The following is a 17,419-nucleotide window of genomic DNA, read 5'->3' as shown; positions in this document are numbered from 1 at the left end:
ACATCTCACAGAGTACAAAATGGACAAGGTTTGATCATGCTGAATGTCCTGAGCAAGGTTTTCCACAGGAAATTACTGCCAGTGCAATTCTGAAATATGCATTGGCAGTGATTCTTTTATCTTCACAGACTTCTTTTTTCTGTGTTGGTGCAGCTGTGGAGTTTAGCTTGAGGGTGTATGGGATTGCTCTCTATAGGTGTGTATGTGTGGGGGGTTACACAAGGGAGTTTGTCCATCTGCAAAAAAATCTTGCATTTAATTTTTCCAAGAGATACAATTCCCAGCCACTTGTACTAGGCAAATCAGTTCCTCACAGAGCTGTTCCTTGAGAAGTCACAATGCAAGTAGCATATTACTCTGTGCACACCTGTTCAAAATTATGATATAATCAAATAAGGTTACTATGCAAGGGAAATCTCTTATCTCTAAGGAAGCAAGCATATGGCTGCAGTGAGAATTGTATCTTGAGAATACACCCCCCCCCCAAAACACAGAAATATTTTAAAATTACTGTGGAAATTACTTTTTTTTTCACTCAAGATGGCATTTGTAACAGTATTCTCTGTGCTGGTGACCCAGATCTAAAATGAGGGTAAAAGGCTTGGACCTGAGGTGAGGTTGGGGAGGGGGGGGGGGTCTAACAATTACATGAGCACCTGTCAGAAGCAGTCACACTTTAATTTGCTCATGTAACTTAGATTTGATGATGCCACAGTTAATTTCAGTACACAGATGAACAGGGAGGTGACTTCAGTTTGTAAACACAAATTTACTAAAGCTTTTCTCAAGAAGGGATTGGACAAAGTTAAGTATGAGCTAGAAAAAATATTATTCATGAAGGTAAAATTTTACACTAAGGGTTATATGGCCTATGCTGTCCCCCCCCCCCCCCCCCATCCTGCTCCTGTCCATCATTAATGCAGTTTCCAGTGAGAAGGTGGCAAATGTCTGTGTAAATTATGAAAGAAATCTTTTCTGATATCCTGATTTCTTTCCTTAAGGAATATGTGTGAATAACTACTAATGTATACGCCATGTACATGTACAACCTAACTGGCATCTTCAATATCTAAATATTAAATGGGTTTAACTAGCATTCAGGATTCAGACAATTGCATAAGAGTAGAAGAGCCCCTTCCTCTGCAAGCAATGAAGCAGCTGTCATGATGTACAAGGTCTCCATCAATGAGCTTTATTTTAAATGCCATAATCTTTTCCAAACTTGGATCATAAGTGCAGCTAGCAAAAGTGTTACTGTATACAAATACACCATAAAATGGGTGGCCATCTAAAAGCTTCCTGACAACTATAACCTACATTACTGCTCCACTACAGAACACAGAAAAATGTAAACCTCCCAGTACAAAGATTTGAAGAACATTCAGACTGAGTCTTGTCAAAAGCGCAGTCATGAACAGCGTTTCCCAGAAACAAACATTTAAACAAAAGGCTTGGTGGTCCATCATGTCCATATGATGCTACCCTACCAGGTAGCCTGATTTAATATTAAGTCAGATTTCCTGCTCTTATCCTTCCTACTGTGCAGCTATAAAGCATTTCAATTCCCATGATGCAAGGGTGAAACTAAAACAAGTTTACAAGCAAAAGGCTAACTCAAGATCTCTTGTATCAGAATAAATTATCAAGTTCAAACAGCCACCTGTAAGAAATGCGAATAAAGTAACACAGCTTACATTCCAGTCGATCGTTGAAAAGAAAGGATGCCGCTTCAACTCCTCTGCTCCGTCTGGTCCAGATCCTGAAAATAGTGATGTTGCACTGGTAAAAAGCACTTCAAACTGTATTCAGCCAAAAATGCAGCTCCAGTTGTCCAGTTCACAAGTCAAACACTTTAAAACAGTAAACTTCCATTACTTAGAAGGTAAATAATTAATTAAAAAAAAAAAAAAAAAAATCTCCTTTACTATATGACTGAAGCCAACCAAAATTTGCTGAACTTTAAGTGCTTTTGACTCAGTCAAGCAAAATTGACGTCTTCAAAAGAAGCCTTCATTTTAAATGATTGAAATGTTACACAACGTTTTACCAAAAAACTTGTTTTTCTAGCATGACCAAAAACACGGCATATCAACTTCTGGAGGCTAACAGGTTCCAAGATGACCACCCTTATAATTTCATAGGCATAGTGGTGAAGCTGAGCACTGCAAACTAATTTACCAGGAAATGCAGTGTGTTTCTTGGATGACAGATAATTTCCTACCTGACCAAGCTAGATAGCTGGTAGAGGGATGAAAATAAATCGCATGCATGGCACAGTGGAAAGGGAAAGGGCATTGAATGATTGCCACTGAAGAAAATGCAAGGGCCACTAAACAATGAACAACACTGGGCAGTACTGCTCGTTTTTGCATGACAGCATTAACAGTAAACACAGTAAAATCTGCTGCTTTACAAGTAACACGAAACAGTGATGGATAATGCAGATGAAGAAGAGCATTTCTGGGATAAGTTGAGGAATCTAGCAAGATGGACTGGTATGAGAGCCACTGAGCGACACGGAAAAGTTTGCAACTAGTAGCAAGAAAGCAAGTTGGTATAGGATTAAAGTAAACAGCAAAATGAAACACCTGATGCAGCATCTACTAAATGCAGTAATGTAGCAGCACAAATGGGATGCAGACACAAAGAATCCTTATTCTTTCATTATTTGATTCCATTGCCCAAAAGAAAAAAGTCACTTCCTCATTGTAAAGAACTCTAACATGTCAGCACCATGAATGCACTGACAAAAGTGTAGTTCTCATTATAATTAGTGCATCAGCTAAGTGAACATAAAGGCAGCGCACAGTAATTCCCAGCTCATCTGAAATGTTTCCATAAATCTAGACAGCACTGATGTTTACTCACTCATGCAAAGATATCGGTATGTAGATCATCACAATTTCAAAGAACATCTACTGACTGAAAGATGAACCTTTTATAGACTATGCAATAGACAAAGGAACAGTGTTCTTAATTGTCTACGGTGCAAGGCAGGAATGAAAGGTGATGGGTGTCGTACTGAACAAGAAACTACAAAACCAGTTCTCTCCACCGGAAGCATATATTCATAGACAGAGTGGTGGCAAAACTGAATACATGTTCCTCAAGTATCCCAGAACATGCAGAACATTCCTGATTTTGCCTCACATTTGTCTTCTGTCCCTTGTAAAATTTTCGATTTTCTGTAAAACTAAGGATTACAGTTAGTCAGTAATTACAGACACCAGAGTTTTGTACTTCTTATTCTTCAGAAAATACATAATATTAAACCCAATGATCTCTTAACTTTGAGATAATTAAAAAAAAATTGTGGCTGATTTTCGGTCTTTATTCCCCCATTATTTCTGTCTCTGTCGCTGATTTTTGAGCAAAGGAGTTGTGGAGCTATGACTGAATAGGATGTCAAATCTTGACATGTGAAAACATGTTTGTGGAATTTAAGAAATGGTAGTGTGAGTGGACATCATGCTACCAAACTAAAGCTAATGACCATGGCTTGAATTAAGTAAAAAGTACTGAAGCCCAAGATCCAATGCATCAATAGTAGGGTGCTGGCAGAAAGGACAGCTGTATCCAAAAACAAAATCAACCTGCAGTGTTTGGCTTAAGAAGATGGTTGCATGGGTTACTGCAGTACTCCCAAATATTTAAATATGTATGAAAGCAGAGACCATGGACTCTGATGGACTTTTTGCCATTCTCCATTATCTACTGCACCTAAACACACATCATTAAGGTGCTTCAACCTGAAGTTCTATCTCTATAAAAGCTGCTGACAAGAACAAGATGTCCACTGAGCACATACGTTTCTGGCATATACTCTCAGCCAACATTCAAAGAATGTTTCCTGCAAAGAAAAAAACATCTTGTCATATAGGTCTATCCTGGAAGTATTCTAAACTAACTCAGTCAAGTAAGACTGAAAAATAATGGTAAACTTGGAAATTTGCAGTACAGGCTTTGCTCATGGCAAGTGACTACCTACACAAATAGAAGAGATAAGATCACCAAATGCCTGGACATCACTTTAAAAAAAAATCAGCAGATTGTATGTGGCCATCTACTACAAAGTCAGGTATGGTGCGTCAACAGACTGCAGGCTTGGTAATGATGCTGGAAGAGCAGATTTAAAGAATATTCTACACAACCAGTCTAATCAAAGAAATATGTTAAAAGGGTAAATTATTGTGTCATTAGATCTATAACGGTAGCAAGCATCAGCCCAAAGTTATTTTCAGATATACCACCCTGCAGTTCTAAAATCCATTCATCTTCCTTTAGTTGCTTTTCTCTTTTGAACACTCATCTAAAACTGAAATTGTCCTACTGCCACTTTTATGAATACCAATGTGTTATAAAAAGTGACAACATCTGAATAAATAAAAGCCACACTTGTAAGTAGTGCTAACACTAGGCTTCCTGGATGACCGCCTGCAGTACGCACTACTGTTCACTATTGTTTCAGTCTGGCAGGTAAACTGTGAGCAGGATGCCAAGGAAGAAAAAAATTGAATGGTGGGAGGTTCACAGTGAAAGACCTGTATGTGGTGATCACAAATGCTGCCTTTATCTACATCATCACTAACTCAACTACACTGACACAGCAGTACAGCAAGATAGGTATTTAACAACACTGGGCAAAATGCGAATTCTGAAAAAAAATGACCTGATAGTAACTGAGTTTTCTCAGGTTTTTTAAGAGATACTTCCTGTGAAAAGTGTGCAGATTTCTACCTCTGAATTACCTCTAAACACACTACCAACACTTGACAATTTTCAGTAAAAAAAAAAAAAAAAATTACTGTGACTAACTTGAGCTATCAGAAATACAGTGGATATAAAAAATGTACACACCCCTTTTAAAATGCCAGGTTTTCGTGATATAAAAAAAAATGCGACCACAATAAATCATTTCAAAACTTTTCCCACATTTAATGTGACCTATAACCTGTACAATTCAAATGAAAAACAAACAAATCTGTTAAGGAAAAATATAAAAAATAAAAAAAAACGTACAATAAAAGCTGGTTACATAAGTATGCACACCCTTAAACTAATACTTTGTTGAAGCACCCTTTTGATTTAATTACAACATTCAGTCTTCTTGGGTAGGAGTCTATCAGCATGGCACATCTTGACTTGGCAATATTTGCCCACTCTTCCTTGCAAAAGTGCTCCAAATCTGTCAGATTGCGAGTGCATCTCTTGTGCACAGCCCTCTTCAGGTTCCCCCACAGATTTTTCTATTGGATTTGGGTCTGGGCTCTGACTGGGCCATTTCAAAACTTTAATTTTCTTCTGGTGAAGCCATTCTTTCATTGATTTGGATGTATGTTTGGGGTCACTGTCGTGTTGAAAGGTGAAATTCCTCTTCATCTTCAGCTTTCTAGCAGATGCGTGAAGGTTTTGGGCCAAAAGTGACTGGTATTTGGAACTGTTCATAAATTCCCTCCACCTTAACTAAAGCCACAGTTCCAGCTGAAGAAAAGCAACCCCAAAGCATAATACTGTCACCATCATGCTTTACTGTGGGGATGGTGTTCTTTTGGTAATGCGAAGTGTTATTTTTGCGCCAAACTTACCTTTTGGAATTGTGGCCAAAATGTTCGACCTTGGTCTCATCAGACCATAACACATTTTCCCACATGCTTTTGGGAGACTATGTACTGTTTTGCAAATTTTAGCTGGGCCTGGATGCTTTTCTGTATAAGAAAAGGCTTCTGTCTTGCAACCCTTCCCCATAGTCCAGACATATGGAGAATACGGGAGATTGTTGTCATATGTAGTTACACAACCAGTACTTGCCAGAAATTCCTGCAGCTCCTTCAGTGCTGCTGTAAGTCTCTTGGCAGCCTCCCTGACAAGTTTTGAATAATTTTTTCATCAATTTTGGTGGAACGTCCAGTTCTTTGCAACGTCACTGTTGTCCCATATATTCTCCACTTTTTGATGACTGTCTTCACTGTGTTCCACGGTATATCCAATGCTGTGGAAATTTTTTGTACCCTTCTTCTGTCTGATACCATTCAAGAATGAGATCCCTTTGATGCTTTGTAAGCTCTCTGTGAACCATGGCTTTTGCTGGAGCAGGCAACTGAGTAAATGTCAAGGAAATCCTATTCGGACAGCTAAACTTTATTTGGGGTTAATCAGAGTCTCTAATTAATGGCAGGTGTGTACCCAAGAAGGCTGAATGCTGTAATTAAATCAAAAAGTGCTTCAGCAGGGGTTCTTATCATGTAGTCGAACTTTTACAAGTTTGAACCACATATGGTTGAGACCATAAGTTTGAGCGTTTGAATGGAAATCTCCATAAGTGGAAGTTTCCATTCTGTTCAAAATGGTGCAATTTTGGAGTTGGTATATTTAAGTAGTGAGGGGTGTGGGAGTGCAGAGAGGCTTGCCCCCCTGCTTACAACAATTTATTTTGTTGTCTGTTGTTTGTTTTTTTTTTCATAGTCAAAGTTTTGTAACTTTGAACATAATGGTTCGACCATTAGGTGTTTGGAGTTATGGAACTTCGACTATGTGTTACAGACCCGCTTCAACAAAGTATTAGTTTAAGGGTGTGCACACTTATGCAACCAGCTTATTTTTTTTTATTTTTTATATTTTTCCCCTAACATTTGTTTTTCAGTTGAACTGTACAGGTTTTAGGTCACATTAAAGGTGGAAAAAAGTTTTGAAATGATTTATTGTGGTCTCATTTTTTACATCTCAAAAACCTGGCATTTTAACAGGGGTGTGTACACTTTTTATACCCACTGAATCTTCTCTCTGGCAACACTGGTGGCTGGCTGTCCAAAGAAATTCAATATCAAACAGAAAGCAAACTCTCCCCATCAGCTACTGAACTGAACCACCACTTAAGATAGATTATGTACATGTCGTTGGCAGGGATGTCAGCTTTGATGAATTGGTTTCCACAGTGGTAAGAAAGCAATCCAGTGTGACCCATGGAATACACAAAGGATTACTAATTACACTTCAAGGATGTTATAACATCACATCTCATTTATTCAACCATTGATAAAGTACAATGTCCGCGTCCTCTGTAATCTTTTAACCAAGCACCCATGTCAGATGGAGAAAGTTCAACGTTTTTTGTTTTTTTTTCACTATTGGCATGGTAACCTTGGTTACACATCAAAAAAACATTCTCTCTCCTTTATACCATACTGCCTCCTAAGGAGAATGCATGGCTTGTTTTCCTAGTTATAAAAGACCCTCTGCTCCGCTACATTATGTGGTGTATCGATAGGACGAGTACAGCGGAAATGTATCAAGGGAATCCATGGATGTGAAAACTGAAGTTACTATTAAAGACTAAAACATCTGAACTTGTACAGTGTCTCAGATATTTAAGAAGAGATCTTATTCATGTATATAGGGCATTTAGAAACAACTGCCTCTGGGAATATTTGGGGTTATCAAAAATTTATAAGAGGATCATCAGACAACCTATGTAGAAGATTCTATAGGAATGAGAAGTGTACCAATTGGTTCACTGACAGAGTTGCAGACACCTGGACTAGACTATCAAGTTACATTAAAGCAGGCCACAGCTTAGATATTTTTTAAGAACAGCCTGGATACTTATTATGTGAATAAGTGTTTTGGTATATTGGCAGGCTAGAAATGCATTATAGCCCATGCTTGAAGTGTCTGTATGTATGTTTGTATGTATGTAATACACAATTAAGGCAAAGAATGTTCAAACTGCCAGTAACAGTTGTAATACATCCAACAAATTCATCGCTCAGTGACTTCTCCATTGAGGCGCTATGGTAGCATACCCTTTCAACTTACAGTACCTGCGGAAGGACAACATGGGTTTTGCAAACAGGACAGAAGTCTTAAGGATTCACAATTCTCAGCCTCCACAGGAAAGCACATGCCACTATAACTTTGGAGGTATAATGTGGATTCTACTCCAGACACTGAGTTATCAAGGGTGAGGTGAGTAGGGCATTTGTTACAATTGTATTTGTACAAGGGTACTGAACATTTAAAAAAGTCATCTTACAAGCTGCCAACTAAGCGTCACAACTTGCAAACTCTCCATATGTTCTGCTTTTTAAGAAGTTACTTATAGAACATAGACAGACCACTTGCAAGCTCTCAATTAAGAGTTTGCTTAATTGAGAGCTTGTCAAAGGTCAACCCCTTTTGTTAAACAATCAGTGGTGGTGGTGGGGGGTGCAAATGGGTGGGCTATCCAGAAAAGTGCAGCAGAAGTACAGAGTCCCATGGTCAATACTTCATGCTATCCGGCCTTTGAATTTGAGATGTAATAGTTGTGTCCACATTCTCACTGTTAAATGAATGAATATATATATATATATATATATATATATATATATATATATATATTCAAGGTAGGTGTAGGATATGGGTCAAGGGAGTGCCTCCCATCTCCCCCTTGTTGCAATTTCATAGGCAGGGTACCAAGGTCTGCAGAGTATCCATCCCAGTGAGGGACATAAGGATTGCATGTCTTCTACCAGTAGATGATGCTGTCCTCTTAGCCTCAAATGAGTCTGATTTCCAGTGTGCAATGGAGTACACCGGAGGAAAACTATCACCTGCATAACATGGGCCATGGACGCCTGACAAACACTGGACTACTCCCTCCGGCAATGTGTGCATTTTTTTTTTTTTGGGAGGGGGCTACATCACATGGAGGCATTTAAGTATTATGGGATTCCATTCATGACTGAGGGCAGAAGAGAATGCAACACTTACCAGTAGACTGGCCAAAAGCACCAATACGTCATGAAATGTACTTTACAGTGGTGAGAAGTGGCAACTGAGTCATAGGTTCACAGGTGTGTACTAGGCTAATGGGTCTGGAGCCTTTACAACCCTAGCCCATAGGATTACCCTGGCATCTTGCCACCCGACCTTGGCTCCTAGTGCCTCTGTACAGTCACTGGAGTGATACCCAGGGTGAATTTTTCATTCCCCATCCACTCAAGATTTCCCTTGAAGAGGGCCAGTGAGGTGCTCTGACATGCTGAAATGACTTAGTGGTAACTTACTATGGCTATGGTGTGCAGGGTCTTGGGTTTGAGACTTACAAGAGCTTATCATGGAACTGATAAACAAAGACATTGGCAAACTTAAAACACTGGACCCCAGCCGGTTTGGGTTTGTGAAGGGCCGATCTTGTCTCCTGAACTTGACTGACTTCTTCAAATCAGTCTCCAGAGCCGTGGACAAGGGTAAGGCAGTCCACACAGCTTATCTGGACCTCACCAAGGCCTTTGACACCATCCCTCACTCTGGAATCATAGATAAATTACTAAGCTGGGCATTAATAACTACGTCACTTGATGGGTTGCCAACTGGCTTACTGACAGAACCCACGCTGTAAAAGTAGCTGACTCCAAATCCAGCTCCAGACAAGTGACAAGTGGAGTACCTCAGGGTTCAGTCTTTGGACCTCTCATGTTTGGCATCTACTTCTCTGAAGTACAGACCAACACTAAGGGACTCTGGCTAATAAAGTTTGCAGATGACTGCAAACTAGTAGCCATTATTGAATCCCTAAATGATGTGGATACTCTACAAAAGGGCCTTACAGAAATAGATGCTTGGTGCCAGAGCCATGGGCTCAAGCTCAATGCCAAGAAATGTATTGTTACCCCTTTGGGAAAAAACATGTACCCGTGAATTACCACATAGGTGTCAGTACACTAAACACCGAAAGTGTGATAAGAGACTTCGGGACACAGGTGGACAGTGGTCTCACCTTCAATAACCACAGCGCCACAACAGTCAGGAAATCCTATGTGGCACACCATCACTAAGGGCTTTTCATCCAGAAAAAAAGGAGGTCATTGTCCCACTGTACTCATCCCTCATTAGACCCATTATAGAATACAACGCCTCATTTGGTATGTACCTCTCAAGACATCTGCAACAGCTGGAAAGGACGCAGAAATACCTCACTAAAAGAATCACAGTCAAAGCAGATGACCTATGCTGACCGCCTTAAAAAACTCCAGCTATACTCTGTCGCATATTGTCGACTCCGGGGTGATCTCTGCTTAACATACAAGGCCATGTCAAACCCAGAGCTGTTGGACATGCTACACAAAGAAATCCCAATCCCTCAGAGCCACACGTTTCAGGGATCTAAACCTTGTCATCACAATAAACAAAACATGCTGGAGGGATAGGTTCCTGACCCAGAGATTCCCCAGACTCCGGAATAGACTGCCCATACATGTCAAGCACAGCGCCTCTTTTGCCCTCTTTAAAAGGAACCTTGATTGGATGGGAGAAAAGAAATTCACCCCGGGGATCACGTCAGTCACCCTACTAGACAGGGGTCCAGGGAAGTAAATAGTGTGAGAAGAAAAAGCCAGGGAATTGTTATGGCTAGGCTTGTATAGGCCCTAGGGCCAACAGGTTTATAGGCTGGTACTAGGCTATGTATGGGAAGTCTATTCCATAGCATGGGCTGTCTCTGGGTTATGAACCTGCCCCTCCAGCATATTCCGTTGATTGTGGTAATGAGGTTGAGGTCGCTGGAGCGTGTGGTGCGGAGGGATTGGGATTTCTTTAGATGTAGCATTTCCACCAGAGATGGGTTAGACATGGCTTTGTAAGTCAAGCAGAGATTGCCTCTAAAGTAGGCGATATGAGACAGAGAATAGTTGATTTTTTTTTAGTCTGTCCATATAGGACAAGTGTTTAAGGCCTAGGATCCTCTTTGTGAGGTACTTTTACGGCCTCTCCAGTTGTTGCAAGTGTCTAGTGAGGTACATGCCAAATGGGGCATTGTACTCTATGACTGACCTAATGAAGAAAGAGTAGAGGGAGATAATGACCTCTTTCTTCCTGTTTGCAAAACCCTTAGTAATGAGACTTTGTGACCACAGTGGCAATGTGGTGGTCAAAAGAGGTTGCTGTCAACCTGTGTTCCCAGATCTCTTACAATGGCCTCTGTGTTGAGTGGACTACCATCGATGTGGTAATTCATGGGAACTGGGTTTTTCCCAAAGGGGATGACTACACATTTTTTGGCATTGAGCATAAAGCCATGGTTCTGACGTCAGTTGTTGGTCTCTGTGAGGCCTTTCTGTAGGATGTCAGCATCACTTGGGGAGTTAATAATAGCACCCAACTTGCAATCGTCCGTGAATTTTGTCAGCCAGAGTCCCTTCATGTTGGTCTGGACTTCAGAGAAGTAGATACCAAACAGGAGAGGACCCAGGACTGAACCCCGTGGGACTCCACTCGTGATTAGTCGGCAGTCTGACATGGAGTCCGCTACTTTCACACTGTGGGTTCTGTGAGCCAGTTTGCAACCCACCTAGTGATACAGGGGTTGATGCCTAGCTTATTGAGTTTTTCTATGATTCCTGAGTGAGGAATGGTATCAAAGGCCTTGGCCAGATCAATGTAGGCTGTATGAACCACCTTGCCTTCATCCACAGCTCTGGTGACTGACTCAAAGAAGTCGAACAAGTTGACTAGGCATGATCTACCCTTCACAAAACCAAACTGTAAGGGATCCAGAGTTTGGAGATTCTCTACATCCTTGTGTATTAGGTCCATAATGATGCATTCCATAACTTTGCATATCCGACTAGTCAGGCTAATGGGCAATAGTTACTATGGACTGTAGTTGCTCCTCCTTTGTGGAGAGGGATGACTGTAGCAGTGTGCCATTCGATAGGGACAAAGCCTGAGGTGAGGTTGTGATCAAACAGGGTACAGAGGTGAGGTGCAATTTCACTCTATAGTTCATGCAGAACAACTTCTTTCAGCTTTTTCCCTGGTTAGGGGTCGCCACAGTGGATCACCTGTCTGCTCATGATTGGCAGTGGAGTTTTACGGTGTTGAGTTGCCAGCCCGGCGCCCAACCTTCCACAGAAGGCACACACACACACATGCATGCACTCACTCCTAGGGCCAAATTTAGTGTGTCCAGTCCACCTACTGCATTGTCTTTGGGATGTGGGAGGAAACCGGAGCACCCGGAGGAAACCCAAGCGACCACATGGAGGACATGCAGACTCCACACAGAAGGCAACCCAGCAGAGGATCAAACCGGAGAACCTCTTGTTGTGAGGTGGCAAAGCTAACCGCTGCACCACCGCAGCCACCCACAGCCAGGATATTGTCAGGTCACATAGAAGCTGTATTCTTGGCCTTGGCCAGTGATGTTTTAACCTGTGCAGCAGTAATACTGGGTGCCTGGCAATCTAGTGGTATTGTGATTGGCCCTTTGTGGGGGGAGAGGGGTAAAGTTGGCACTGAAACTGTCGGCCAGTATACTGGCAACATCTGTTGGCTTGGTATAGGAGGTACCATTGTGCAGTAGCTCAGAGCAAATCTGGGTATTGTCGTGGAGATTCTTTACATAACTACAGAAGGCCTTGTGGTTGTCTTTACTATCTGCTGCAATTCTGTTTTCATAGCTAGCTTTAGAGGATTTGATGAGGGATCTCAACTTTTTGTTGAGGCTGATAAGGATGTTTTGCCAGTCTTGGGACTTCACCTTATTCAGCATCAGTTTCCTCCTTCTGTTGTAGAATTTGTTTATGGCAGGCGACCACCAGATTGGCTTCCTTTTTTTGGAGGAGAACATCTTGGTTCTATTGGGTATGGCAATATCCATGCATTTGTGTACGTGTTCATACAGTGCACTGGTGTATGATTCGGTGGTCATGCAACTATTCTCCATTTGCATGGGTGCCGTAAAGTTGGCCACCTCTGTTTTAAGGAGCCCAAAGTTAGCTTTGGAAAAGTTTTTCATGGTGGTTACCTTTGCAGGGGGGGATGTGGATTTCCAAGGTGATTAGTTTGTGGTTGGATCTAACCAGGGAGGAGTCGACTATTGGTGTAGAGCAACGGTCACCCATGTTAGTAATGACCAGGTCAAGGATGCTCCTACCTCTAGTGGGGGTAAGAACGAGTTTGTCCAGGGCATTGGAATTAATGAATTTTAGGAAATGTTGGGCAATTGTATTGGTACATGAGCAGTTTTCCCAGTTAATGGAGGGGTAGTTGAAGTCGCCCAGTATGAGTGTGCTAGGTTGGACTCTAATATTCTCCAGGGTGCTTAGGAACATGGAGCAAGTCTTGGGGCATGGTTGGGGACCTATAGCAGGCTACGACTTGAATCGCTGTCTTAACCAATGTCAGCTGCACCTGAAGCATCTCTGATGGGTTATGTTGGGCTACCAGTCTGGAGGTGTGCACATCCTTTATGAATATGGAAACACCACCACCTTTGGAGCTTCAGTCCACGTTCTGGGGCCAAAAGGTGTGAAATGAGTTACAGCCTGGTAGTGCAGGGGTGCTTTCTGCTGCCTTGAACCAGGTCTCTGTTACAGCACAAATGTCAATGTTCTCCATTTTAAGGAGTACTTCGAGCGAGTGCGTTTTGAGATACAGACTTCTAGCGTTGAGCAGCATGACCCTCAGATTACACTTTGTAGCTGTTACGGTGGTAATTTGGTCTTTGAAAAACCACCTAAAAAGGCACTATAGGGGTGGCAAAAGACTTGGCCTGTATCCAGAAGCCCAGGGGTGACAGATGCAGGCCATCTCTGGCAAAGCATCGAGGTCCATCAATCATGTCATCCCAGGCAGACAAATACTGGATCCCCCTTAGAATGACACAAGAAACTTAGCCAATTGTTGAAATCAATCACTTTCTGCTTGTACTGTGGTATCATTCTGGTTGATGGTAGGATGCTGCTCAGGGCTAGGGTCATACCCGCCTAGGCTACATAATCTGAGAGCTCCTTCATGTCTCTTCATGTAGTCCAGGGAGGTATGTCTCAGGTCATTCACACCCACATGTACAATGGCAGAGTCATATTTGTACCTGTTGTTGAGGGACCTGAATGCAAGCATTATGTAGCAGACCATGGCACTTGGCAGGCAGCTGACTGTTACCTTCTCCTTATTCAACCTAGTGAGTGGGACATCAGTGTGCCTTACTATTGAGTCACCTATGACTAGGCTGTTGGGCATGCTGTTTTGCCTTAGGGGCTTTGGTTGAGTGGCACACTGTTTAGGAGAGTTGTGTGTCTCATGATTAATGTTGTGGTGGTCGAATGCATTTCTGCCTTGGAGGTCTCTGCTGTTTGGGTAGATTTTTATTGAGAGCCTCCGCAAAGGTGGGTGTGTGGTTTGTGCTTTTATGTGAAGGCAGTGCTAGTGTGTTCTGGAGGGCTCTGGGTTCCATGAGGTGTGGTGCAAGTTGACCTTCTCCTCTTGACCAGCTATTTCAGTCTTGACTGGAGAGTGTGTAGCTTCCAATTTGGCTATAAAGTGCATCTCTCACAAGTCTGAGTGTTGGCAGTTAAGAGGAGTGGGTTGTCAGTGTAAATGAGGCAGTTGCTACATTGCCTCAGGATGCCCAAGTTCATCAGGTTAATAGTAAAAAGCACAGGGAACTGACCTTTAGACATGCCTGGAGGGGTGGGCATTAATAATAAGTACTGGAGCTGTTTCCTTGCAGAAAGTTTGGTGCTGGTCGCACTTTTGTGTGCTACAATAATTGCTACACGAAGTCTGGTAAAGTGCTAGACTAATAAGCTTGTAACAGTGCAGGAGTGGAGAGAACTAGCAGATCTAAGGGAAAAATTGAAGAGCACACTTTGGCACTGCTCAGAAGCTTACGAACAGTCCTGGATACAGCAAATCTGTATCTGGACTAGACTAGTTACAGTAAAGGCGGGAAACAAGCTCAAATGCAGGCTTTTAAACCAGAAAGTTGAAAGAGATGGAAAAACTGCCCAGACGGCCAATAAACTACAATTTCTGGGCCAGAAACCACTCCTCTTGTGGTAGATAGGTTACCTAGTGCTTACCACTCCGACTTATAAACTAGAAGGCTTGCCTCCAACACAGAAAGGCTTGGGGGGGGGGGGCTCAGAAGCTTACAAACAGTCCTGGATACTGCAAATCTGTATCTGGACTAGACTACTTACAGGAAAGACAGGAAACTAGCTTAATTTTTTTTTTGAAAATGATAAAGTTCTCAGATTACTGGTCAATCTACGTCTCTATCACATATGATCAAAAGTTGTGGGTAGTGACTGAAAAGATGATACTGCAGATATGGGAAGCAGAAAGGAGGTACTTTCACAAGGTTAGCTGGGCTCATTCTTCTTGACTGATCCAGGACGGCCTCAGATTACAGCAACTGCTCTCCTACATTGAGAAGAGTGTGTTTAGGTAGTTCAAGCACCTTGTAAGATGAGGTGACTAAGCACAGTCTAAAGGGAGAGGGAACTAGAGAAGAACCAGGACACAGTGGAGAGATCATACCTCTAAGCTTGCTGGGGAGTACGGGGATCCTACAGGCGGTTTTATGGACTATTGCTAAGGACAGGGAAGTATGGCCTATCTTGCTCAGCTTGCTGCTCCTGTAACCCTCATCAAGTTAAGTACTTTAGAAAATGATTACTACTTCACCTTTAAAACAAGATTCCTAGCAACTGAAACAAAGACAGCTCCAATGCACTTTTAAAAGGGGCCTTGAAGAACACATGAGAATATCTACATTTCAGTATGAGACAACAGCTACCAAGCTTCTAGAACGGTAAGTTCATAACTGAATTTTTGAATTACATAAATGACTATTGTAAATTACATGACAAATAAAACTCAGACCACACAAAGCACAGAATGACTTCTAACGATACCAACTATATGACAAGATAACATGAAAATTCTGTGTATATCAAAATACAGAGTTCTGCCCACTTAAACTAGCTTGCTTGCTCTGTTATGAGCCACATCCAGCTCCTAGAGTGACCCTACAAGGCAGCCTATGGAGTTTTCAAGGCAAAGGGAGAAACAGAAGTAGGTTTGCCAGGTCTTCTGTATGATACACACAGATACCTATAGGCAATTTACAGTCCCCAATCCACCTTATGCCATATCTTTAGAATGTAGGTGGAAACTGGGTTACCCAGAGAAAACCCATACAAATACAGGGAGAATCAGGCACAGAAGGCACCTCAAACTACCTAGCCTTAAAACTACCTCTCCCCCTGCTGTACTGATTTCAGTGATCTAAGCAATCAAAATAGCAGCTTTTGCATTTCAATTAATCTCAACTCCTGGAGAGATGTGTACAGCCTGAATAACTTATTTACTTGTAACATCATTCTATTTGCTCAGAAAAGTAGCATAATTCTAGGCTGTTTGATTGCAACTTTTACAATGGGTTTTTGTTTTTAGAATGTCTTCACTAGTATTTACTTATTCTAACACTCCTATCTGCATGCCTCCAACTGACCATTAGCTAATCAGCTGCATCATTTATCCTCGTGTCCCTGATAATATCCCCCAGGACTGAGACCACATCAATGGTGGGCTGAGCAGGTGAAATGGAATGGAGTTGCCTGCAACCTCAAACAATCTGGCCCTGCATGCTAAGGAGGAAAATTTTTGGTATGCCCTAAATTAGCAGTTAGTGGCACCACATGTATTACAGGGTCTACTTCACTCTACCGAATTTTCAAATCGAAAATCAAAAGATCGACATGAGAAGAGCAAAATCACAACACCGAACTTTTACATTGCCGAAATTCAGGTCAGCAAAATACCAGCTGCGCATGTCGCACAACATTCGGATCTTCTGAATGGAGATCGCAGTACAGTGAGGATTGGGAAATATACCTGTCTCCACACTAGTCAATATCAGAGTTGGTATGCAGAAGTTGCAGGGTGCGGTGTGTGTGTGTGTGTGTGTGTGTGTGTGTGTGTGTGTGTGTGTGTGAGTAGAGAGAGAGAGAAGTGCAGGGGGGCTTGCCCCCCTGCAAAAATGCAACAAAAAGGTAGATTTTTGTGCTGACTTGGAGCAGCTGGTGCTTTATTGTTCTGAATTTCGGCAATCTAAAGGTTCTGTATTGTGAGATTTTGCTCTTCTCGTCTCAGTCTTTTGATTTTTGGTTATGTAAAAATTCAGTAGACTGAAGTAGACCCGCACAAAAACAATTAATGTTCGATAGCTCCTCCTCCTGACAGTAACTGCGTATCTATTTCTGTGTTAGGTATAACTACTATGCCCTTTGTTAATCACCTCTAAACTCCTCCCGCTGTACTATACCCTTCAAACTCTGTTAGCATTAACTCAATACATCCTGTTTTACAAACATTATCTCTATAAAAAAAAAATAAAAATTCTGTTTCTAGTTAAGCTCTTCTGCAATGTTACCTGCTCTGATTAATGATTCCAGAATATGAAATATTCTACCATTTGCTACTACAACATAACTTACTTTTATTAAATATTCTACTTTATTCCTTACCTATGAACAATCATTACCCAGTGTTCTACTACATCTATGTAGCTTGCATGTTTCATAGATTCGACTGTTACTAGGCTAATGACTTGAGGAGCCTTTCTAAGTCTAGTCAAGTTTTCCCAAAAGAA

The 17,419-nt window shown here is 41.7% G+C and overlaps 1 protein-coding gene across 1 annotated transcript in view; it reads right to left on the bottom strand.

Moving 5' to 3' along the window:
- RPS6KA1 (ribosomal protein S6 kinase A1) overlaps positions 1 to 17,419 on the bottom strand; it is a gene marked incomplete in the record, with an annotated part of 1,961,688 nt that overhangs the window by 281,636 nt on the left and 1,662,633 nt on the right. Inside the window, 1 exon segment of the mRNA XM_044084242.1 lies at positions 1,695 to 1,759. Coding sequence (XP_043940177.1) covers positions 1,695 to 1,759 — 65 coding nt within the window.

The sequence above is a fragment of the Protopterus annectens genome, chromosome 1.part1, assembly GCF_019279795.1.
Source record: "Protopterus annectens isolate FY-2018-M chromosome 1.part1, PAN1.0, whole genome shotgun sequence".
NCBI lineage: Eukaryota > Metazoa > Chordata > Ceratodontiformes > Protopteridae > Protopterus > Protopterus annectens.
Note: the sequence above shows the minus strand (reverse complement) of the source record. Positions and strands in the feature narration are given on the sequence as shown.